This window comes from Vidua chalybeata, chromosome 20, assembly GCF_026979565.1.
Source record: "Vidua chalybeata isolate OUT-0048 chromosome 20, bVidCha1 merged haplotype, whole genome shotgun sequence".
NCBI lineage: Eukaryota > Metazoa > Chordata > Aves > Passeriformes > Viduidae > Vidua > Vidua chalybeata.
The window spans coordinates 3,287,889-3,311,374 of NC_071549.1; the positions used below are offsets into that span (position 1 = coordinate 3,287,889).

At 53.4% G+C, this 23,486-nt stretch overlaps 1 protein-coding gene across 2 annotated transcripts in view; it reads left to right on the forward strand.

Moving 5' to 3' along the window:
* The window catches only part of STX1A (syntaxin 1A), a 72,461-nt gene that overhangs the window by 7,294 nt on the left and 41,681 nt on the right, over positions 1-23,486 (forward strand). For both annotated transcript variants that reach the window (XM_053960934.1, XM_053960935.1), the window contains exons 2-3: positions 8,032-8,109; positions 9,248-9,347. In XM_053960934.1, the coding sequence (XP_053816909.1) occupies positions 8,032-8,109; positions 9,248-9,347 (178 nt within the window). The remainder of the gene's footprint in view (positions 1-8,031; positions 8,110-9,247; positions 9,348-23,486) is intronic.

The following is a 23,486-nucleotide window of genomic DNA, read 5'->3' on the forward strand; positions in this document are numbered from 1 at the left end:
GGGCCCAGAACTGAGCCCAAGATTTGTGGTGCCTCAGCAGTGTCCAGCACAGGAGCACAATCCCTGCCCTGGTCCTGCTGGACACTTTATTTCTGATACAAGCCAAGTGCCACTGGCCTCTTGCCCACCTGGGCTTATGTTCAGCTGCTGCTGGCCAGCACCCCAAGGCCTTTCCCAGCTTTTCATTGACTCTACCCCCAGCCTGGAGCATCCATGGTGGTGTTGTTACCCTAGTGCAGGACCCTGCACTTGGCCTCATTGAATGTCACAGAATTGGCCTTGGTCCATTGATTCAGCCTGTCCAGATCCCTCTGCAGATCCCTCCTGCCCTCCAGCAGCTCAGCAACTCTCCCAGCTTGGTGTCTTCTGCTGAGGTTGCCCTGGATCCCCTTGTCCACGTCATTGATAAAGCTGTTAGACAGGAGTGGCCTCAGCACTGATCCCTGGAGAACACCACTGGTGACAGGCTGACAGCTGGATTTAATGCTGGAATAGGACACAGCTGGGTTTGGGGCCTGTGTGCCATGGAATGGCCAATTTATCATGGTGCACTGTATGGTCTGCAAAAAGGCCTGAGGCTGAGATCATAGGTAGTTTAAAGCATGGTTTTGGGTGGTTCAGCTCTTCAGGGCTCCTGGAAGCACACCCTCTGGCTGTCCTTATCCTCAGCCTTGGCACCACCTCCCTGGGAACCTGCAGGAACAGGACTTCAGCCCTGCTTGAAGGGCTTTTTTTGGCTGCTGCAGATGCCTAAAGCAAACCCTGAAGTGTGGGGAGGTCAGGGTGATGCCTCAGTTTTTAGCTTTTATATTTTTCAGATTCTGTGCTGCTTTAGTGTGTGGGTCTGGGCTTCATATTATGGGATGGTGAGCTCTCTGCACAGAGTAGGGAGACAAAACAATTCCTTCTCTAGCTGGGGACCAAGGACAAATGATCCAAATCTCAGGCCCAAGAGCACAAACAACGTGGGCTGAAGAGAGAAAAACAAGCAGGATGGGACTGCATGGGCTGGAGCTGTAATTGCACAATTAACTCCAGTATGCAAATGGACCAAAACTTATAAAAGTGTGAGACCTCATGACTGGTTGTACATTTTGTGACCATTTTGGGTTGTGCTGCCCAAAGTGGATCCATTGAAGCCTCTTAATAAATCCCTGCTTTATTCTTTGGCTCTGTCTGGCCTCTAGGTCAGCCTTCACAAGACATGAAGGGCAGCCCCAGGGTGAGGGACTCGTTTGGTGGGTGGGAGATCCCTGGGTGCCCTGCACCTTGTCCAGGTGAGGCTGTGCTGAGCTGCCCTTGTGCTGCCAAGCACTGCAGAGCCAGGCTGGGATGTTTCCAGAGATCTGGACGTTTGTATGTTCTCCTGCTTGTCCTTTGGGCTCCGTGGGATGGCTGAGATGTCAGTGCTGCTTGCTGCTGCGTTGTTGTGACCTTGTCCTTCCCTCACAGAGTGTCAGCAGCAGTGCCCTGGCCTTGGGGGTTTGGACATGGGGAGCAAGGTGACTGCTGTTGGGTGTTGGACCCCCGTGTGCCACTCTGTGTGGGGACACGATCCCAGATGTGACCCACAGCTGCTCAGAGGCAGCCCCAGGAGCAGCCCGTGCATCCCGCCGCGTTCTGGTCTTGGTACAAAAAGAACATAATTGTACAAAGCAAGTCAAGCCCAGATGGCTGGAATCTCTTCAGCTGGGCAGAGCAGCATGGAGGTGTTGGTAAATAAAAACAAACAGATCCAGCCTGGGAGTGAAGCCCTGGAGCAGCCTCCTCATCTCAGAGATGAGGCCTTTCTTTGCTTAACTGAGTGGTCCCTAGGAGGAGGATGGCAGCTGGTGTGGCTTTTTCTTTCCCTTGTGCTTTTGTGAGCCTTGCCTTGTCTCTGGTAGGGTGGGATGCAGCATGGCCTGGGCCCACAGCCCCGTGGGGTGCTGGAGGCAGGCAAGGGCTCACTGCCTGTTTGGACACAGGTATTTCCCAGGAAAATGTGCCAGCAGGGCTTGTTAGAGGGATGTGTGTGGGTTCAGGTGTGCCCAGCAGGGGCTGAGCCCCGTTGTTCCTCTGCTGCCTGCACCAGCTCCCTGGGTGCATCTGGACGTGGTCAAATCCATCTGCAGCCCTGACAGGAGAGGACAGGAGCTTGGGGCTGCATGTGGCCACTGCTGAGGTGGCAGGGACCTGGTTGTGCCCCGCACAGCCCACCCTGCCAGCTTTGCTGTTTGGAGGAGAGCAAGCAACAAGTCTTTTCAGGTGTTCTGTGCTCCTTTGCCTCTTTCAGAAAGTGCTTGGAGAGGGAATGGGGTGGGTTGGAATGAATTTATTGGCATGTGCTGGTTACAAAATCCATAGAGCCGGGATGCTCCGGGGCTCTGGATGTCTTCCCATCTGCTACTCCTTTGTGTCAGGGATGGTATCACAGTTTGCCTCTGCCTCCACTTGGGATTTTGGCCCTTATGGAGGGCACTTTGAAGCCTGTGAGGCCCTGAAAGCTGCTGGAGGAGCTCTGACTGCCCTGCCCTCCCCATCTAGCTCCTGCTGCTCAGTGGAACTGAAGAGGCAGCGGCTCCCAGAGCCATCCCAGCTGCGGGGACAGTGCCCACGTGCTGCCACTGCTTGGCCTCTGGTGGACTGGAGAAATAAAAGCCTTGCAAAAGAAGGATTATCCTCACCTACTCTGTGTGGGGGAAAAGCCTGGAAGCCCTGGGTCCTTGGTGCTGCTTGGCAGGGCCTGAGGCAGAAGAGGAGGGGCACTGGGAGGATGGTGTGCCTGACATTGTGAGCTCCCAGGCTGGGGAGTTGTTTGCTGCTTGTGCTGAGCAGCACCTGCAGGTAGTTTTGACTGAGACAGGAGCTTTCCATGCGACTTTGGAAACCTGGGATGCTCACAGTTGGGGATGCATGAGGCCAAACCACTGTTATGTTTCCTTTTGAAACATGTTTCTTTTTTGTTTTTGTTTTGGGGTTTTTTTGGTTTTTTTGGGTTTTTTTGGTTGTTTTTTTTTTTTTGTTTTGTTTTGTTTTGTTTTATTTTGTTTTATGTTTCTTTTTTGAAAGTTTGGCCTCATTCCTACTTTTGTGCTAGAATTTATCATGGGGGGACACCTCATGATAGTGAGTGAGGGCCAGAGTGGAGGGAGATGCTGGGAGCAGCTGATCCATCAGTGCCCTGCACGCCATGAGTTGTTCTCCCAGTGGCATCCCCTCTGGCTCCAGTCCAAGGCAGCCATTAGTGGATGTGGCTGCTGCTTACTGGCCCAGGGCTTGGGGTGGTGGGCTGGGATGATCTGCCTGGCACGGGGGGTGAGGGGCAGGATGGCACCGAGGGTGTTTCCAGTGACGTGGGTTGGACAGATGGTGTCCTTCTCCAGCCTGGAGTGACAAGTGACATGTGCCCTCCTGACCAGCAGGCTCCATCTGTGTAATTTCCTCTTCATGGGGCTTCTGGCTGGGCTCTGTGCCACTGCCCCTATCCAGTGCCTGCCCTAAATAACATCTCTCTGCCTGTCCATCAGCCTCTGTGCTCCCAGGAGTGGTCTGCCCTCAACCATGAGTGCCTCTGGTAAGGCTGTATGTGGCTTTGGCACAAACCCCTTCTGTGGGTGGTGAGTCCCCTTCCTGCAGGATTTCTGGGTATGGCAGTGTCCAGTGGGCAGCACGGGCAGGACTAGGCAGGATTGTGGCATCCTTTGTGCAATGAGGCAGGCCTGTTTCAGAGGTGGAAGGGACAAGCAAGAGGTGACAAGGAGAAGAGCATCTTGGCAGGTACCCTGCTCCCCTGCTGCTCTTCCTCTGCTGCCGTCCCTGGCCTTCCTGGTTTCTGTACAAGCCTGCATTTAAAATTAACAGTGGGAATACTCTGCTCACAGGCTTCAAAAAGGGGCTCAGAATTCTGGCAAATTGAGATCCTGCCAGAATGATGGCAAAAAAGGCTGGATAGGCTTGTGAGGAAGTTGTGTTGAAGGTGTGTTTTTCTGTACAGGGCTGCAGGGGCTGACTGATGCTTCCCATCCAGTTCCACCCCCTGCCATGGGTGGGGACACCTTTCAGTAGTCCAGGTTGCTCCAAGCCCTGTCCAACCTGGCCTTGGACACTTCCAGGGATGGGGCAGCCACAGCTGCTCTGGCCATCCCACCCTCATGGACCAACATTTCTTCCCCATGTCCAACCTGACTCCACCCTCCTCAGTTCAGCATCATTGTCCTGTGCTGGGACCCCAGAGCTGGAGGCAGCTCCAGGGTGTCTCAGAGCAGAGGGGGAACATCCCCTCCCTCCCCTGCTGCTCACAGTGCTGAGGGTGAGCCCAGGAGACACTTGTCTTTCTGTGCTGCCAGTGCCCGTGGCTAGGTCAAGTCCCATTTGTCACCCACCAGAATCCCCTGATCCATCCTCACAGGGTGCTCTCAGCCCCCTTTCCTTTGAGATGGCCATCCTGTCGGTGCATGCGAGGTGGCAGGAGCTGCAGGCAGGACATGTGTCCCTCCATCTGTGGATGTCCTTGTCCCTGACATGGAGAGGCTTAGCAGGGTGGGGGGAAGAAAGATCCCCTGACCTGGAAACAGGCATCCAGCGTGGTGTTTGCATTGGCTGGTGCATCTTCCATCACTCACAGCCTGTGTCCCCAGGATCTGTTGGCATTATCTGGGATCCTGGGGGGTGTAGGTGGGGTCTGTGTTGTAATTGCCCATCCAGTGGGCTCTTGGTACCATCCACCAAAGTGTGTGATTGCTTCAAAATTTATTGATGCTTAAAATCAAGCACAGCACCAACCTAGCAGGCATGTGTGATATGTAAAGTGGAATGTGAACATGGGTGGTACTTGTGTCTCTGTAGCAAAGATCTGTCCATGCATTCCTAGCTTTAGGACATGGTTCTTCGTGACCTCCTCCATGGTGAGCCCTCCTCCCACGTGCTGTGGGTGCTGGGGGAGTGCTCTGGGAGCAGTGGAGCATGTGTGGGCATTGCTGTGGAAGCAGTTGTTGACCCCAAGTGGACCTGAGCTTACAGCCAGGCTTGGTGCTGGCTGAAGGAACAGCACTGGGGTTGGGACACTGACAGCTGTCACTGTGCTCAGATGGTTTTGAGCAAGGCTGGAGCAGTGATGACATGGGACAGGGGGAGGGACTGGGCTGTCTGGTGGCACTGGTGTGCAGGAAAGATTTAAAAGAGCCTGTGGCCAAATCCTGCCCTTGGCTCCAGGGAGGTCTGGGAGGTGTTGGATGTGGTCATGTATCCAGCTCTGCCCGAGCTGTGCTCTGCCTCTCGATGCTGGACTGTGACTGCTGAAGGGAATGGGAGAGGTGGTGTGGACCTGGTGTGAGCAAACTTCAGAATTTTGGAAGCAAAAAGCTTCAGGGAAAGAGCTGGCCCTGCCTGATGCAGAAGGCAGTGCCTGCTGCAGGGACTGTACAGCCCCAGCTTGTCCCATCACATAGGTAGCCAGTGGGACCAGGACAGTGGCCATCCCCTGGGCTGGGGACAGTGGACCCCTCGAAAATGAAGACATTGTGGGGCTGGAGCATGTCCAGAGAAGGGAACAGAGCTGGGGAAGGCTCTGGAGGATCAGGCTGAGGGAACTGGGGTGGCTCAGCCTGGAGAAAAGGAGGCTGAGGGGGAACCTTCTTAACTCTCTACAACTCCCTAACAGGAGGATGGAGCCAGGTGAGGGTCACTCTCTTTTCCCAAGTTATCAAGTGACAGGACAAGTGGAAATGGCCTCAAGTTGCTCCAGGGAAGGTTTAGGTTGGATATTAGGCAAAATGTCTTCATGGAAGGGGTTGTCAAACCCAGGAACAGGCTGTGCAGGGCAGTGGTGGAGTCACCATCACTGGAGGGATTTAAATGTACCAACTCATCCCAGGCTGGCAGCTTTGGCCATGCCCCAGCCTCACTGTGCCAGCAGCTCCTGGCCTGAGTGGCTGTGTCACAAATGGGCACAATTTCAGACTTTAGGGCACAGTTTTCTGTGCCCATAGAGTGGTGGGTAAGAGCAGCACCATGCCTGCTCTTCCTTGTCAGGGTGAGATTTTCACCAGAATTGTGGGAGCTCTCTGATCACAAAGGCTCTGGATAACCATGAATGGGATAACTGTGTGTGAGTGAGTTACCTGTTGTAGTAAGGTAGAAAAATTATAAAGAAAGGGTTCATAAAATCAAACCTGCTCTCCTAAAATCAGTGTCTGGCCTTGTCAGGCTAGCCCTTTACAAGTTCCCATGTGAAACCAATCCTGGTGTGAGCAGTTCATTAACATAACAATCTATTCCTGGGTAAAAAACAACTTGTACCTGTATAAACTGTTTTACACCATTAGATAGAAAAATGAAAACTATCTCTCAAAAACAACTTTTCCTGCATGTACACACCAGGGATTTGAGTGACCAATCAATACAGGGAAACAACTTGTTACTAACCAATTAACAAGAAAGCTCCTGACCAATTGGAGTCCCACATGAGGTCTGTAAAACTGTATAAAAAGGAGTTATTTATGTGAATAAAGAGGGGGGCTTTTTCCACCATGAAGAAAATGGAGTCCTGTGTGATTTATTCTGTTAGTTACCCAGGCAAAAAGTGCCACAAGGCTGAAAGCTGAGGTCTCCAGATGATACCACCTTAATCAGTCACTGTAGGGTGGAAAGACTATTTTAGGGGGTAGGATAGATATTTCATCTGGCTTATTTCAATGTAAGAGGGCTCTCTCTGGAGACTGTAGTGGTTACCTCTCTGCAGAGTGCAGAGGGACCGTGGGGTGATGTGTAAGTGTCTGCAACAAACTGCAGTCATCATGAGATGAGCAGAGGCAGTCCTGTCTTAAATCTCCATTCCACTGGCTTCTTCTCTCTTGTAAAGATGGAGTAAGAGGAAACTTTTCCAACCTGTTAATTTTCCATTTCCCTCCGTTGAGTAACTGCTTTGGATAATAATCTTTTAAATGTCTCCTTATGTGCAGGACTGTAATTTTTCCTTCCCTTGAGAGCTTGCATCCCCCGCCGTGCTGGGACAGGAGGTGTTTTCATCTCTGGTGACAATGACACACATGTTTCTGCAGACAAGGACAACCCCTCATTTGCCTGCTGTGACTTTACTAGTTCTGCTGTATTATCTGTTTGCTCCCACCTTTCCTGCACTCTGCAGCACTCCTTTTATTTTCCCATCACAGCATCCCTTGTGTTTCCCTTGTCAGCATCTCTCATGCTTTCCCGTGGCAGCATCCCTTCTTTTTACCATCATGGCATCCCTTATGTTTTCCTGCCATGGCATTCCTCATGTTTTCCCATTGCAGCATCTCTCATTTCCTATTGCAGCTTTCCTCATGTTTCCCACTGCAGCTTCCCTCATGCTTTCCCGTGGCAGCATTCCTTGTGTTTCCTGTGACAGCATCCCTCATGTTTCCCATTACAGCATCCCTCGTGTTTTCCCATCACGGCATCGCCCATGCTTTCTCCTGTGGCAGCATTCCTTGTGTTTCCCATGGCAGCATCCCTCGTGTTTTCCCATCACAGCATCCCTTGAGCTTTCCCATGGCAGCATCCCTCGAGCTTTCCCATGGCAGCATCCCTCATGCTTTCCCAGTCCAACATCCCTTGTGTTTCCCATTGTGACATGCCTCATGCTTTCCCATTGCAGCATCCTGGTGTTTCCCATGGTGGAATCTGTGGTGTTTCCAGTTCCTGCTCCTTGCAGAGCTGGTGTGTTCACACAGGGCTGAGGGTGCCCTGGAAGCTCCCACACCTTGGATGTGGGGTGTCCTTAGCTGTGTCCCATGCTCACTGCGGAGGTCGTGCCATGGGGCTCTGGCTGCCACGGAGTTTTGGCCATCCCTCACTGCTGGATGTGTCTGTTCTCTGCTCCCTCAGAATCCTGGGGGCTCGGAGTGGCAGTGCCTGGGGTGTTCCACACTCTGGCTAGTGATTGCCCCAGCTCCTTGGAGCAACTGAGCACAGGAGAAGGGGAAGATTCCTCATAGGAGTTCCTGAAATAGGGCCATGAACTCTGCAGGAAGCCCTCACTGATGCCTCTCTCTCTCTCTGTTGTTGCAGGCAAAGGACAGTGATGATGACGATGAAGTCACCGTCAGTGTGGACCGGGATCGTTTCATGGATGAGTTCTTTGAGCAGGTGAGAGGTTTGTTCCTCCAGTGTGGCTTTGAAGCTGGTTCAGACCTTTCTGCTGGCACCAGGGTGGGTTGTGGATGGTCCAGGCTCCCTGCAGCCACTGGGGATGGGATGAAGGTCCTGCCCTGGCTGGTGCTGCTCAGCTGATGCTCAGGGTTGTGCTGAGTGCTGAACATCAGGAACCTGGCTTCCCTGCAGACGTGAGGCTGTGCTGCCCTATGGATGTTTCCCTGCTCCCCCTGCTCCTCCAGAGCCCAGCGAGGCTGTTGCCCAGGCGATGGGACCAGGGAAGCCTCACACACAGCTCTCAGGCCTTTCCCCAGAGCACCTCTGCAGAGCAGCAGTCTCTGCATGGGATTGATTTAATTTTGTGCCTCCCGTTCCCAAACAAGAGGTTGTCTTCTGGCATGTGGGTGGCTGTAAGATCTGCTTGCGGATTTTTAGCACATCCTTAGCATGGCATGTGTGTGGGGGGTGTTAAAAAGGATCTGTGCAGGCAATGGAGTGGGAACTGGGATAAATCTGATGTGCAGGTGGAGGAAGATGAGCAAAGGAGTGGTGTGAGCCGAAGGAGAAGACTGAGTTAGAGGGTGAGCAGCCTGGCAGGTGGAGAACACAGGAGAGGTTTCCCCTCTTGGGCGATGCTGGTGTCTTCCTGTAGCACAGAAGTGGAGGGAAAATGCCAGAATGGATCTTTTGGAAAATGTGGATCCTCACTCCCTGGAATGGGGAGTGAGGATCAAACTGGGTGTTTCTGGAGCTTTTTATGGAAGAAGAAGCCTTAGGGGACTGAGTGCTACCAGCCTGGCTTGTGCAGTCTCAGCAGTGCTCTGCCAGTGGCACAGAGTCTGGGAATCAGTCTGATGCTGATTTATATAAATCCCAGAAGTTTCTCAGTGTATCACAGAGAATACAGGACATGCAGTGTGTATTACACTGCTGTAACTCGGAGCTGGCTGGTGGAATGGAGAAGGTCTGATTCCACAGCGGTGCTGTAGTTCCAAGCTGGAAAATATTTACCCTGGAGGATGTTTGCTGTGGTTCAGACATGTCATGGTTGCTTTGGAACAGGGTATAATAATCCCTTCACTTTGCAAAAATCCAGGTCTGTCACAGACACCTGTCTTGTCTCACTTCACAGGTGGAAGAAATTCGAGGCTTCATTGATAAAATTTCAGAGAATGTGGAAGAAGTGAAAAGGAAGCACAGCGCCATCCTCGCTTCCCCCAACCCTGATGAAAGTGAGTGAGCCGTGAGCCCCGTGTGTCCTGTGGGCACGTGGCTTCACTGGTGGGTGGCTGGGGCCAGGCACAATCCTCTGTGCCTGCAGGTGGCCACGGCTGCGTGGTGAGGGAGGGCTTGGGCTGGCCTGGTGGCTTTAAGACCTGGAGAGGTGGTGAGAGTCCAGTGAGGGGGATTTCTGAAAGGATGGGGTGGTGTGGAGGCTGGGAAGAGCACGTGGCTGTTTTTGTGCTGGTTGGCTGTTGTCTTGCCCTGGGCTGCCTGGGAAAGTCCGTGGATAAGACAGAACAGACCAAGTGTCACCTACTTGGGCCCAGAAATGTTACAGCTCCTCTTTGAGCCAGAGGTGGGCAGCTGGGACTTTGCATCTCTGTCTTGGGGACAATTTGTTGCTGGCTGGTCAAAGAATCCATCCCTTCCAGACCTCTTTCTTCACCAGCCTTGTCTTTCAGAGAAGAGATTTGTTTCCAGGAGCTGGAATTAGGGATCTGAGCACCCAAAGGGTGGTAACATTTGGGTGTCTGGGGGATCTGGCAGAGTTAGAACTGTGAATGCTGTGGTCCCCTGTTCCCAGGGGAGCCCGAGGAGCCGGCTGTGGGGGTGGTGAAGTCAGCAGAGGCTTTCCAGCTTCAGTATCTGCAAAGCCCTTACTGTGGAGCGGGCAGATCCGAGGGCTGAGCTGTGTGGGGAGAGCAGGGCTGAGCTCTGCAGGGTGGTGCTGGAGCCTGCCCAGGCTCACCTGCTGAGGGGCAGCCCTGGAGCAGCTCTGCTGCCCCAAGCTCCACCTTCAGGTAACATTGAGCCCAGGTGACTCTCCTTTGCCCTCCTCCATCATGGTGCTGGTGTCACAGGGGTGTTGGATGCTGCAGGTCTGACCCTGCAGGATGGCTCCAGGCCACTGACAGCCCTCATTTTGGCAAAGGTATTGCTTGCATGGGCTGAGCACTGCTCGTGCTCCCAGTGCTTAGAGGCTGGAAAGCTGAGACCAGGTCTCTGCTCACCTACCCTCTTCCCATCCATTTCTCATTTGCCCAGTGCAATTCCATGTCTGCTTGTGGAATTGTGCCTGGAGGTCCCAGGAGGGTGCCCACACACACATTGCCCTGTGTCCAGCCCTATGTCAAATCAGTAGATTTTGTAATTGCTTCTAAGGAATGGCCCTTCCTCCCTTCCTAAATTGTCTCAGGCTCCCCTCTTCTGGCAGCTGCTCCTCAGCTAAAATTTCCTTGGCCAAGCCTGGAAGCGAGGGATTTTCTCAAGGGAGTTCACATGTCTCAGGCTATTGCTCAATCATCCTCCAGGCTCTTGTGCTTTCACTTTAAGATGCTGCAGTGTTCCTGTTTGGGAGTGTTCAGAGAAGAGCTGCTGTGCTCCTGGCTGCTGCAGTGGCATGGGGTCCGCTTGGGTCTGCAAAGGGCACTCATGGCCTAAAAGCATAATAATCTATTTAAAAGTCTGAGATATGCAGTGAACGAGATGTGGTGACATTCCTATGACTTCCAGAAGCATCCAGGACATTGGAAGTGCTTCTGTTTTTGTTCTATAGCATTACTTTGCCTTGGTATTGTAGAGAATTCAGTTTGTCACATCAAGAACTGTTTGGACAGGGAGAGGAGCCCACACATTCATCTGAAATCAGTGATTTGTAGCACTGTGGTGTGTTCAGGGGTGTGGTAGGGCTCAGTGGTGGAGAGACTCAGAATCACAGAGTGCTTTGGGTTGGAAGAGACCTTCAAAGATCATCCAGTTCCACATCCCTGCCATGGGCAGGGACACCTTAAATCTAGACCAGTGGACCACTTGCTCCAAGCCTTGTCCAATGTACCCTTGAACTCTTGCAGGGATGGGGCAGCCACAACTTCTCTGGGCAACCTTTGTCAGCTCCTCACCACCCTGACAGTCTGACATTTCTTCCCCATGTCCAATCTGACCCCACTGCCCCTTGTCCCAGCCCTTGGACCATTTGGTGGCCACCTCTGAACCTGCTCTGCCAGGTTGCTGTATGTGCTGGTAGCCTCACCCCCACCCTCCTGTGTTCCTGAACCCACAGAGAACCTGCTCATTAATGCAAATTTGTAACCCAGGGCTGTGAATTTATTAAGATTAATTTGGAAATTCAGAAACAAGTTCCCATGAGGCATGGCAGGGGGATGGACCAAAGGACACTAAAATGTAGGTTGTGAGAAGCTAATTTTGGGATGTGCTCAGTGGGGTTTGCTGTTTAACAGGGCAAGGAGTGACACCTGGGATGGCCATCAGGGCAAGATGTTGCTCCCTGCAGGGATTTGGGATGCTGCTCATCCCCTCTGGAACAGCACCTTGCTTATTTCTTATCTCCAAGTACTTTAGCATCATGCGGAACCCTCACTGCAAGATGAGGGGAAATGTTCCTCCAGGAAATAAGAGAATGTCACTGGTTTCTCATCCTTGTCTGGAGGCACATGTGCTGTGTAGCTTAGTTTGGTGTGGGTGTAGCGTCTCTGTCAGAGATACAAACTCCTTAAACACCACCAGCAAGTCCCTCCTGGAGCTGGAGGACTTTGCAGTGGGGCTTTGGACTGGAACAGAGCTGGGCTGGTGGTCTGGGAAATGTATGGGCAGTGGTTGGCATTGCTGTTGGAATACTGAGTGGAGGGATGGATGGAGAGGTGTGTAGTGGCCGCTGGTGAATAGCTGCTTTCTCAGGGTCAGTAATAGAAGAGAGAGACTCCATGGGCACAATCCCACTGGAATCTGCTTTTTAAGTGGCTGTGTGTAGGCAGATGCAGTCCCTTGGTGTTCTTTGTTTGCAGGAGAAAGTGAGGTCCAGTGTCTGTGTGAGACCTGGATTTGCTGACCTTCCTGGCATGCGGAGGTGCAGGATCTGTGTCTCATGGAAGGGCTCATCCTTCCCTTCCTGCTGATCCCTCTTCTGGCTGCACAGACTGTTTTTGGATCTGGCTTGCCACTGCTGCCTGGGCTTATTTTGGAGCCCAGTGGGTGGGGAGCTGGCTGGCTTTGCCACTGAGACAGTGAGGTGACAGCCTGTGGCCCTGGCAGGTTTGGATCTGGCTGCAGGGGCACCAGGAAGGTCTCCCCACCCCGCCGGGCAGTGTCATGGTGGGACTGGGGTGGGCTTGGAAAAGCAGAGGGGCTGGGTTCCTCCTTGGGTTGGGGCCATCGCTGTGCCACTCCAGATTTGAGTCACAGCTCCTGATAAACCCGTTCCTAAAATCCTTCCCAGTGAGTGCTGCGGCTGTTGTTGCTCCTGGCGCTGGAATCAGCTGCTCCTGTTTGGTCCGTGGTGCAGGCCGCATCCCAGAGGAGGTGGCTTTGGGTGACATTCCAGCCAGCAAGCAATGAGATCACATTTGCTGTTTTCCTGGAGTGGTCAGGAGAGGTTCTGTGCCATCCCTGTCCTATGAGCACTGCGTCCCTCCAGTGGCCGTGCTCCGTGGCTCTCCAGCACAGCGTTATGTAACACAGCTGTTCGCTCCATGAATTGCCTCTGGGAACAGAAATCTTCAGATCCCAAGTTGTGTCTCTCAGCCTGTCAGCTCAGCCCGTCAGCTCAGCCCATCTCTGCAGGCTTCGGGAGACCCAGTAAATATTTCAGACCTGGAAGCAGGTCCATTACAGCTGCACCAGGAAGGAAGGGGAGGTTCTCTTCCATGGGCGCTTGACTTCCAGCTTCATCATTTTAGCTGTGCAGGCTCAGGGTGGTGGTGTTCAACACCAGGGCACAGGTGACTTTGTTCAGTCTTTCTGGCTGCTGGGAGTTCCTTGGAGAGTGGCCCCTAGCAGACCATTTTCTGGTGGAGACGTGTCAGGTAGGCAAGGAGACAAGCTGGAGCTGCTCACTTCTGTCTGATGCTGTTGAGGTAGCACTGGCCTGTGTAGAAAAAACAATTTGGAACTGTCTGGGTGCCGAGGTGCTGGCTGGACCCCTCTGAGCTGGCTCTGTGCTCTCCTGTGAGTACAACCTCACCTCTCAGCAGGTCCTTGGGGAGAGTGTCCCAGCAGGATGCTGAGTGTGCTCCAAGAAGCTGCTGCTCTGGTGCTGCTGGAAGAACAAGACTGGGGCTGGTTCCTGCTGGAGCTGCCCCCTCAGACATGGCTTTCTGTGCCCTCTCAGCTCCACTCACCACCATGCAATGGTTTTCTGGGGCTACTTTCCCCTGGTGCCTGGTCCCACCAGGGCAGGGAGGAGGTTTTCTTGAAGACCAGGAATTGCAGTAGTGCTGTGCTGGAGGCTGCAGGCTCAGGGCTGTGATGCTCCTTTGGGAGGAGCAGTGGACAGGAGAGGTGAAGGTGACCTTGTTCTCCTGTCTTCTCTTTGCTCCTTCACCTCTCCCAGCTTCCCTCAGGTGGGAAATCAGAGACAGCCCAGACTTCATCAGACTTTGAAGATGAAACAAGTGTAGCCCCAGCAGAGCAAGGGATCTGGGAAGAGGTGTCTGGGCATGTCCTGGTCACAGAAGGCAAAAGCAACATATCCCCCCTATTCATCTTCTGCTCTCACCCTTCATCTGCAGCCTTAGTGGAGCTGGGAGCTGCCCCTGCCCAGGCAGTCAGGCCTGAAGCAGGGATATATTCACAGAGTGGCTTGGACTGGAAGGGACCTTAAAGCTCTTGTCATTCCAACCCCCTGCTGTGGGCAGGGACAACTTCCACTAGACCAGGTTGCTCCAAGCCTGCTCCAATCAGGCCTTAAATACTTCCCAGGATGGGGAAACCACAGCTTCTCTGGGCAACCTGTGCCAGCCCCTCTTGGTCTGACATTTTCCCCCCATGTCCAATCTGATTCTACCCTCAGTTTAACACCATTGTCCTGTGCTGGGACCCCAGAGCTGGAGGCAGCTCCAGGGTGTCTCAGAGCAGAGGGGGAACATCCCCTCCCTCCCCTGCTGCCCACAGTGCTGAGGATAAGCCCAAGAGTTGTCTTTCTGTGCTGCCAGTGCCCATGGCTAGGTCAAGTCCCGTTTGTCACCCCCCAGAATCCTCCAGTCCTTCTCTGCAGGATGTTCTCCATCCATCCCTTCATCTCTCCTTCCCCCAGTCTGTGCTGGCACTGGGGATTGCCCTGACCCAAATTCAGGACTTTGCCCTTGGCCTAGTTGGATGTCAGGATGTGGAGTGGCTTTGATGGACATAAAATTGTGAGTGGCCCAGGGAGGCTGGATGATTCTGGTTGCTTCCTGCAGCTCCTGGAGTGGGACTGAGGCTGGAGGACACAGCAGTGCAGCTGGTGGATGTCATGGTCCTCACCAGCAGCCTCAGCAGGGTGGGAAGGGCATGGTGTGGCAGCAGAGCCACAGCAGAGCAGGCACTCAAGGGACAGCAAGAACAGGCGCCACGTGCCCCTGTGGCTCTCAGCATCCTGCCTCTTTGCTTCTGCTTCTCCCTCCTGCAGGCAGGTCCCTAAGGGAATGTGTCCTCAGCCTCTTTCCACCCATGGTCAGTGCAGCTGTGGCTGCCCGTTACACCAAACCTCTGTGTGATGGAGAGACTGGAGGGGTGTTTGGTGCAGGGAGGGGGGTTCCTCTGCCCACTGGGGGGGTCCAGGATCTCCTGAAGTGTCTCCAGTCCCTCACTTGGCCTGACTATCCCTAGCAGCATGGTGCTAATGCTACCCGTGGCCCTTATGGCAATGCCACACTGTGCTTGGGTTGCCTCAGCAGGTTTTGTCCTGTCCCTGTGTCACACAGATATTTTTGTCACCCTTACAGACACTGCTTCAGCTCTGTCTTGGAGGAGTTTTGTTTCTCCTGCCAGTAGTCCTTGTTGAAGGGTCACTCTAGGACATACCCTCCAGTGGTCTTCTCATTTCCAGCCTGAGTCTGTTGGCGATCGATGTACGTACCACCGTCAGCCCAGGAACAAACACATTTTGCTTAAAGAGCTGTTTGCCCTTCTGGCTTCATCCTGGCAGGTCGCTGCAGCAGTGCAGGTGTTTTGTGTAGGCTTTGCACAACCCCAGCCTTCCCAGGCCCCAGCACCTGCCCCAGCTCTGGTTTTAAAGAGGTGGAGTACCCCAGGGTGTGAGGTCTCCAGGATTTTTGACCTGGCTGCTGGTCAGCGTTTCTTGAGCTTTTCAGGCTGGGTTGCCCTTCACTTTCTCTGTGGAAGTTGGGATCTGTCTGTGTGGGATGGGCTGGGGTTTCCTGTGTTAGGGTGGTGGGTGCTGTGCTTGGGTAGCCACAGGCAATGTGTGTTTGAAGGGCGTGGACAGAGGGCTGGCAGGTCATGGTGACTCGGCTGAGTGTCAGCCATGTGGACACAGCTGTCCAGAGAGGGATCACTCCCTGTGATCTCTGGGAACAAACTGGCAAAATGCTGCCCCTCAGCCCTAAACCAGCCCAGTTCCTCCTGGCACTGGTCCAGTGGGTGCCATGGGGTGCCAGGCAGAACAGGGGTGAGCATGGCTGTGGGGATGCTCAGGCCATGGGTGTGGGGATGCTCATGCCCTGGGTACCAGGGATGCTCAGGTCATGGAAGCAGGAATGCTCGTACTGTTCCTCACCTTCCCTTTGCCACCACCTGCCTGAGGCTCCCACAGCCACGTTGTGCCCAGCGTGGTGGCACCCACTGCCAGCCCTTGGGTGCTGCCCACAGGAACTGGACACATGGACTGTTGGAAAAATCCCAGCTTTACAGAGACGGAGCAACTGAGAGGTGTTTTAAAAGATTTTATTCCATTATCAGTCTTGTTGAAGGGTGAGACATAAGAGATGTAAAACTCAACACCATTCTATCAGAAGCCAACCTATTTCCTGGTTACAATATCCTTTAAATGTTTTCCAGCCTATTGGCTTTTACCACACGATGCTGCTAATGCTTCTAACACGAATCACCTATATTTTTACCCCATGAGGTCTTGCTACAATGCATCTTTCACAGTTCTAATTCTCTAAAATGCCTGGTCTTTTTGCAAGGCCATAGTTTGAAACTTGTTGAAACTTGTTTCTAGTTCAATCTCTCTCTCAACAATGTCATCTCTGTTCCATGGCCTTCCTAAGTCAGCGCTCTCTGTTGCCTCATCTCTGTAAAGCTGGGATTTTTCCAACAATGGGCTTCCTATGCATCATCCCAATGCTGCAGTGAGGCTACCTGTGACATCTCTGCCCTCTCTTCCTGTGCCCCTGTGGCTTTTTCTTTTGTTTCCCCTTAATGTGCTATCCCAGGTGATATTCCCTTTTCCCATGCAGTTCTCCTGCTCCGTGATCATCAATATCCATGATCACCAGCACCCATTGTCTGCTCCATCACCCTGAGCAGTGCTGGGTGATCCACCACACTGAGTGCAGTTAATATCTAACTGGAGTCTGATTCATGGCAACAAGTTAAAAAAGAATCAAAATCAGCTGTTCTGTAATTATTTTGGGTTAATTTAGCCTGAAGGGTTAGTGGCACTCCTGGAACCTGTGTTATTGCTGCTGCTGGAAAACTTTAACTCCTTTGGGCAGCGCTCCCCCTGTTGCACCCCAGAGCCTGTTGTGTGATGGGCAGTGAGGAAGTGACTGTGGAGCAGGAGCCCATCCTTACTGCCTGAGGTGCTGCTGCTCCCATCTCAGTGCAGGAGGGGCCTGTGGCTCCTTGGCTTTGTGTGACTGTCAGCAGTGTCACCCAGGACAGTACCTCAGTCCCTGTTGTTCTGTGTGCTGGGATGGAGTGGGAGGCAAGGAGCCCTGGAGGTGAGGGGACACGAGGCCATCACTGCCCTGAGCCTGTGGCACCCTTGTCTCTCTCTGCTGGTTCATCTTGTGTGTGTGTGAATTTGGTCCCACTCCCGTTGTGGTTTCCAGCCTTGGCTGGTCCTTGAGCCTGGCTGGGATCCACGTGGCTGGATGGGTGAGCCAAGCTGGCTGCACAGTGGGTCTGTTGGCCCTCTCCTAGCCTGAGTCTTTTCATCCAGAGAGGTTAGAAAGAGGGAGGAAGGAGAGAAAGGAGCTGAGCTGTGGCCTTGTCCCCCGCAGGTGGGATGCTGGGTGGCATCGGAGGCATCAGTGGCACAGCTCTTGGGTGTCACAGACACTGGTCTGTGGTTGAGGTTCTCTCATCTTCTTCTGGCAGCCAGGATCCCCCCATCCCCTCCCCATCCCTTCAGTCCTCCTCCTGGCATGGACATGACTGGGATTCCTCATGCTTTTGGCTCTCAGGTTTGGCATTGTCAGGGTGGGGGGAGGTGTTAAGGGGGGTGTGAAGACCAGAGGGTGAAGAACAGAAATCTGGGGCTGCTCTGGAAAGTGCTGGGAGAAGGAAACAGCAGGATCAGCAGTGGCAGCCTGGCATCCACAAGGTGAGGAGGCCAGCCCTGCCCTGTGCAGCTGTGTCACCACAGCTGGCACAGCCCTGACACCCCTGGGAGCCACGTCACCCAGCCATGTGCCTTCCTGGGGGCTGCCTGTGTGGGCAGAGAGGGGCAGGGACCCCAGGGTGGGGAGGGTGCTCTGAAGCAAACCCCTTCAGCCCCAGCAGCGTTCCTTTTGCAGCTGGAGCTCTGCCTTCTCCTGCTGAATCACTGGTGCTGGCACTGGGGATAATCCCTTATCTGCAGAAATGGGTTTAGGAGGGCTGAGCTGAGCAAACCCTAAATCCTTTTACTCTTTCCTGAGATTATTCTGACGTGGGAGACTGGTGCTTTCTAGGCACGCTGAGAGCAGGAGCAGCAGGATCTGGGCAGTAGAGCTGGGCAGCAGCACAGGCAGGAGGAGGAGGGTGGCCAGAAGTCCTGGGATCTCTGGAACCTCAGCATCACCCATGGAGACCCCACTGTGGGTGCACCAGGAGCTTCTGCTGAGGGCACATTCCAAGAACTGACTCTACAAAGCTACAGCTAAATTATTGAGAGGGGAAAGTGTCAGGGATAGTGAGTGGAAAACTGCTGGGAGTAGCTTGAGGAGGAATTATTGATGAAAATCCATTTGGATTTGGAAAGGCAGTGTCTGTCTGTCCCCTTGGGTGACTGTACTCACATGTGGCAGGGAGATGTGTGTGGCTGTGCTTTAGGTGGGAGAAGAAGTCAATTAAAACTGGCGAGTTCAGGCAAGCAGTCTGAGCAAGTGGTAGCCAGAGCAGGAAATCTGAATGCTGAAGGAGCTTGGGAGCTCTCACAGTGGGTATGCAGGAGCAGAGGGGAGCACAGGTGGATTGGGTCTGGTGGAGGGGTGGGACATTGCTGGGTGGGTGCAGGGACACCTTTGCCTGGGTTGGTGAGGTGGGTGGCCATGTGCCAAGGAGGGTAGACCATGGCTGCAGCATGGGAATCCTCATGGACTGGAGGATTGGGCTGGAGCCTGCCAGGAAGGCAGGCTCAACACAACCCTTGAGTTGTGTGATGTCTGGAAATCAGGGTTCTCTGGATTGGTGGTGGAGTCCTCTGGTGTGGAAGCTGCAGGTGCTGCAGTCAGTTTGGCTGCCCACGGTCTGCCATCATCAACTGATAAGACATTGAGGAGAAACTGGAAGAGGAATTGAGGGGTGGACAGGCAGGATACCCAGTGGGACACTGGACAGCCTGCTGGGAGAACAGGTTGGATGGTGATGTGACCAGCTCCAAGACACTCCTGGAGCCCTGACAGTCCTGGGCAGCAACCAAGTGAGCCCAGCTGGAGAGTGGGTCTGACATCAGGGTGGGAATGGCTGCCTGTCCCATCCCTGACTGATCAGTGCAGAGCAGATCTCCTCACAAAACCAGCTCAGGAATGAGTGACGAGTATCTGAGGGGGTCAGGCTGGGAATTGGCAGGAGCTGGTGGAATGAGCCTCAGCCCGGGGCAAACCTGGCACTGTGCACATCTGCCCTGCCCTGCTGTCCCCTGCCCTCCTCTCCACTCTGTGAGCTGACTGGTTCCTTCAGGAGTGGGGCTACAGCTGCTTCAAGCTCAGGCCAAACCAACAGTGCTTCTGGAGTGTTCCTGAGATACATGGGACTTTTTTCCTGATGAATAGTGACAAAACAAAGACACCTGCAATAGGATGTCCAGTCCAGTGGTGCTGGCCCATGGCATGGCTGTGATGCTGTGCAGCATGTGGTTCTGCATCCAGTGTTCTACCCAGTGCTAAAAACAGCTCTCAGCCTGGAGAAAAAGAGGCTCAAGAAGGACAGACCTTCTTGCTCTCTAAACTCCCTGAAAGGATGTAACAAGATTGGAGAAAAATTATTCACAGAAATTGTGGTCAGGCAATGGAATAGGCTGTGAAGGGCAATGGTGGAGTCACCATCCCTGGAGGGATTTAACAGATGTGTGGCTCTTGGGGATGTGGTTAGTGGTGGCAGTGCTGGGTTAACTCAATGATCTTGGAGGATTGCTCCAACCTAAATGATTCCATGATAATCCTGTTCCAGAGACAGTTCACACAGTGTTGCCATATGTTTGACAAAATCACTGCAGCAATCAAGTATTTGTGTTTTAAATCCTTTCAGCACTTGTTTTAGGAAAAAACATTCAGACAGCAAATATCTCCCATTTCCCCTTTAGCTCCCCCCAAAATCCCTGCATTTTATAGCCTCACAGCACTACCCACATTCTGCATGAGGCTCCAGCCCACTCTCTCAGGGTTTCTGCCCGCTGCCCCCTCCTGCACCCACAGTGATCCAAGGGTGCCACCAGCTGCGAGGCTGCAGTGCTGTGTGGGTGCAGCACCAGCTGCACAGAGGGGTGGGAAGTAACGATTCCCTGCATCCCAGGAGGATGATTAATCACCGTGGGGGCACTGCTGCCCATTTGCTGTTCCTGGAAACCCTGCAGAGAGCTGGTTGGAAGGGCTCTGCCTCCTGGAAGTGCCTGGGAGCTGCTGATCCGGAGCGGTTGCTGCTGGGGCAGCTGCCAGCCCAGCCCCTGCAGGCTGATCCTTGCTGCCTGCCCAGAGCTGCCTGCCTGCCATCCAAGGGCTTGGAATCCCACTGGCAGAGCTGGCACACTGGTGTTCACCAACCCAGCCACCCACACACAAGCACATGGCCTGGACATCTGTGGGACATTCCTGAGTACCACTTGGACCTCCCCTTTCACAGAATTCACAGAGTCACAGAGTGACTGGGTTGGAACAGACCTTCAAGATCATCGAGTCCAACCCATGCCCTGCCTTAACTAAACCATGGCACCCAGTGCCACATCTAGTCTTTTTTTAAACACATCCAGGGATGGTGACTCCACCACCTCCCCAGGGAGAAGTTTCTGCTCAGTTTCCTGAGCTGGGCAGTATTTGATGTCATGAGCTGCCCAAAAGCTCATTCAGGACTTGGGATTTATTTTTGTTTTCCCTTATCAGGCTCCTTTGCTGTCTCCTGGGTTGTCCCCATCCCCTCTGCCCAGCTTGAGCTGTTGGCAAAGGGACTGAGGGAGTGGAAGGACTTAGGGGCTGGCTGGATGCACATTCCACAGCCCAGACCAGTGTCTGTCTCCTGGCTTCTTCCCCACCATGAATGTGAACACTCCCTAGCTTGTCTCAGGTCCTGGTGAGGCTGAGGCTGTTTGCTCAGAGAGTCTGGGGTGAGTAGCAGCTTGTGTGGGTACTTCGAAGGTCTTGAATGGCAAGGGCTGGGGATGGTGTGAGTGGGCAGTGGTTCTGGGTGTTAGGGTCACAGTTAGAGCTTCAATCTACAGAGAGAGCCTGCTCCAGCTTAGGCTCTCTGTGAAGTCACAGCTTCCTTATGGACACATCCACATGCTCTAGCATGGCATCCTCTGTGCCTGCAGGGGGACATCCTGCCTCACCATAGTTTTCATTGTGGGCTGCAGGGAAAAGCTCTGCTCTGGTGCCTGGAGCACCTCCAGCCTCTCCTTCTGCACTGGCCTCAGGGTCTGCAGGGCTTTTTCCTCTCACATGTTCTCATTTCTCTCTCACAGCTGCTATTGGACATTGTTTGTAGCCTTTATCTGAGGCACTGTCACTGAGGGTCTCGGCTTGTCCGATCTGTTCTGCAGCCATTTGGCACTGGCTGTGCCCTGCAAAGGGCAGCTCCTGGTGAGGTTCTTCTCACAGGAGAACACCCCTGTAGCTCCCCCACTGCAAGTGCCAGCAGCTCCCATAGTACTGGGGTTAGAAGTTCATGAAATCATGAATTTGCAGACTGGTTTGGGTTGGAAGGGACTTAAGGGCTAATCTTTTTCCACCTCCTGCATTGGCAGGGACACCCTCCACTATCCCAGGTTGCTCCAAGCCCCATCCAGCTGGGCCTTGGACACTGCCAGGGATGGGGCAGCCACAGCTTCTCTGGGCACCCTGTGCCAGGGCCTCAGCAACCTCACAGGGAAGAATTTCTTCCTAATATATAATCTAAATTTCTTCTTTTTTAGCGACCACAAGGTGCCCTCCATTCCTCCATCCATCCTTCTGCATCTTTGCCTGTTCTGTCAAACCTGCTGCAAAGTGTTTTATTGGCCAGAGTTGAAAAAAAATCTAGAAAATTAGGAAGGGGTTGAGTCAGCATCTGATGTTCTTGTTCCTGTTTTCCACAGCTTGAATCAATAAGTTGCAATGTGAAACTCTGAGCTCTGTTTCCAAGAATAAATGTCAGCCTTTGGGAACTGAAGGACTGCACAGAGGTCACTGATGTACTAAATGTCTTTGGCAAATGGGACTTCAGCTAGAAAGTCCCTTCTCCACAGAGCTGCTCTCCATCCATCCATCCATCCATCCATCCATCCATCCATCCATCCATCCATCCATCCCTCTCCATCCATCCCTCTCTATCCATCCATCTCTATCTATCTCCTAGTCTTTGCTGGCACCAGGGATTGTCCTGATCCAGGTCCATGACATTGCCTGGCCTGGTTGAACCTCATGGGGTTCCTGTGAACCCACTGCTCCAGCCTGTCCAGGTCCCTCTGGATCCCTTCCTTCCCTTCCCTTCCCTTCCCTTCCCTTCCTTTCCCTTCCCTTCCCTTCCTTCCCTTCCCTTCCCTTCCCTTCCCTTCCCTTCCCTTCCCTTCCCTTCCCTTCCCTTCCCTTCCCTTCCCTTCCCTTCCCTTCCCTTCCCTTCCCTTCCCTTCCCTTCCCTTCCTTCCCTTCCCTTCCCTTCCCTTCCCTTCCCTTCCCTTCCCTTCCCTTCCCTTCCCTTCCCTTCCCTTCCCTTCCCTTTCCCTTCCCTTCCCTTCCCTTCCCTTCCTTCCCTTCCCTTCCTTCCCTTCCCTTCCCCACCACTCAGCTCTGTACCATTCACAAACTTGCTGGGGGTTTGCTTGATCCACAGCTTGTGTCCTGATGGAGGTATGAACTAGTTCTGGTCCTACCTTGGTGGGCACCACTTTTTACCAGTTTCCTCTTGCACATTGAGCCATTCACTGCAACAATTTGGACACGACCATCCCACTGATTCCCTGCCCATCCACAGTGCATTCCTCAAACCCCTCTCTTTGCAACTCCAGTTTCCTCAAGTCCCCCCAGCTTTCCCTCTGGCAAGAGCTCCTCCCCAGTGCCTCCACAGCTCAGAGCAGCCGTGATTCAGCAGCCATGCTGGAGGCTGTCTTGCATCTGCCAGCGTCTGTCTCATTTCTGTACTGCTTGGAAGCTCCAAGGTCATGGCCAAGCTTCCAGCAGGCAGTGAGGAGCACAGGAGAGGAGCTATTCCCATCAGGAGCAGCGTGCTTCCCAGTTCTCCAGGGGAAGATTTAACCTGTCAGATAGCCAGTCCCAGGACAAAACTGCTCTCTGCTTGGCTGGGCTGTGGCTCCTGCATCCCTGCTGTACTGGGACCCACTTGGATGGGTGCTGGCTAGAGGGAAGGGACCCACAGCTGTGTGTGGCCTCCGTCACTGGGCTGCCTACCACAGCACCAAGCAGCAGCTGGTGATTCTGTGAGTTCTAGTTCTGGATTTTGATCCTTCAACTAGAGCAGAGCTGTGGGAAAGGGCCCTGAGGTATTTCCAAGTGAATTTAGCAGGCAGGTGTAAATAATAGACAGGGAGCGACTGAAAAGTGAAATATCACGGAAAGCTGCTGCCATTCTAATGGGACACTGCTGCTTATGAGCTGGAGATCATTCAGTAGGATCAGAAAGTCCCCCTGATGTGTCACTTGGCTTCCTCCCTGGCAATTTGCTGCTGAATTATCAGTGCTGGGATCCCCTGCCTGTAATCTATGGGTGCTCAGCAGTGTTTGTTGCAGATGCTCCACAGCTCCGTGAGCGCAGGGTGGGATGGAGCCTGAGCCTGC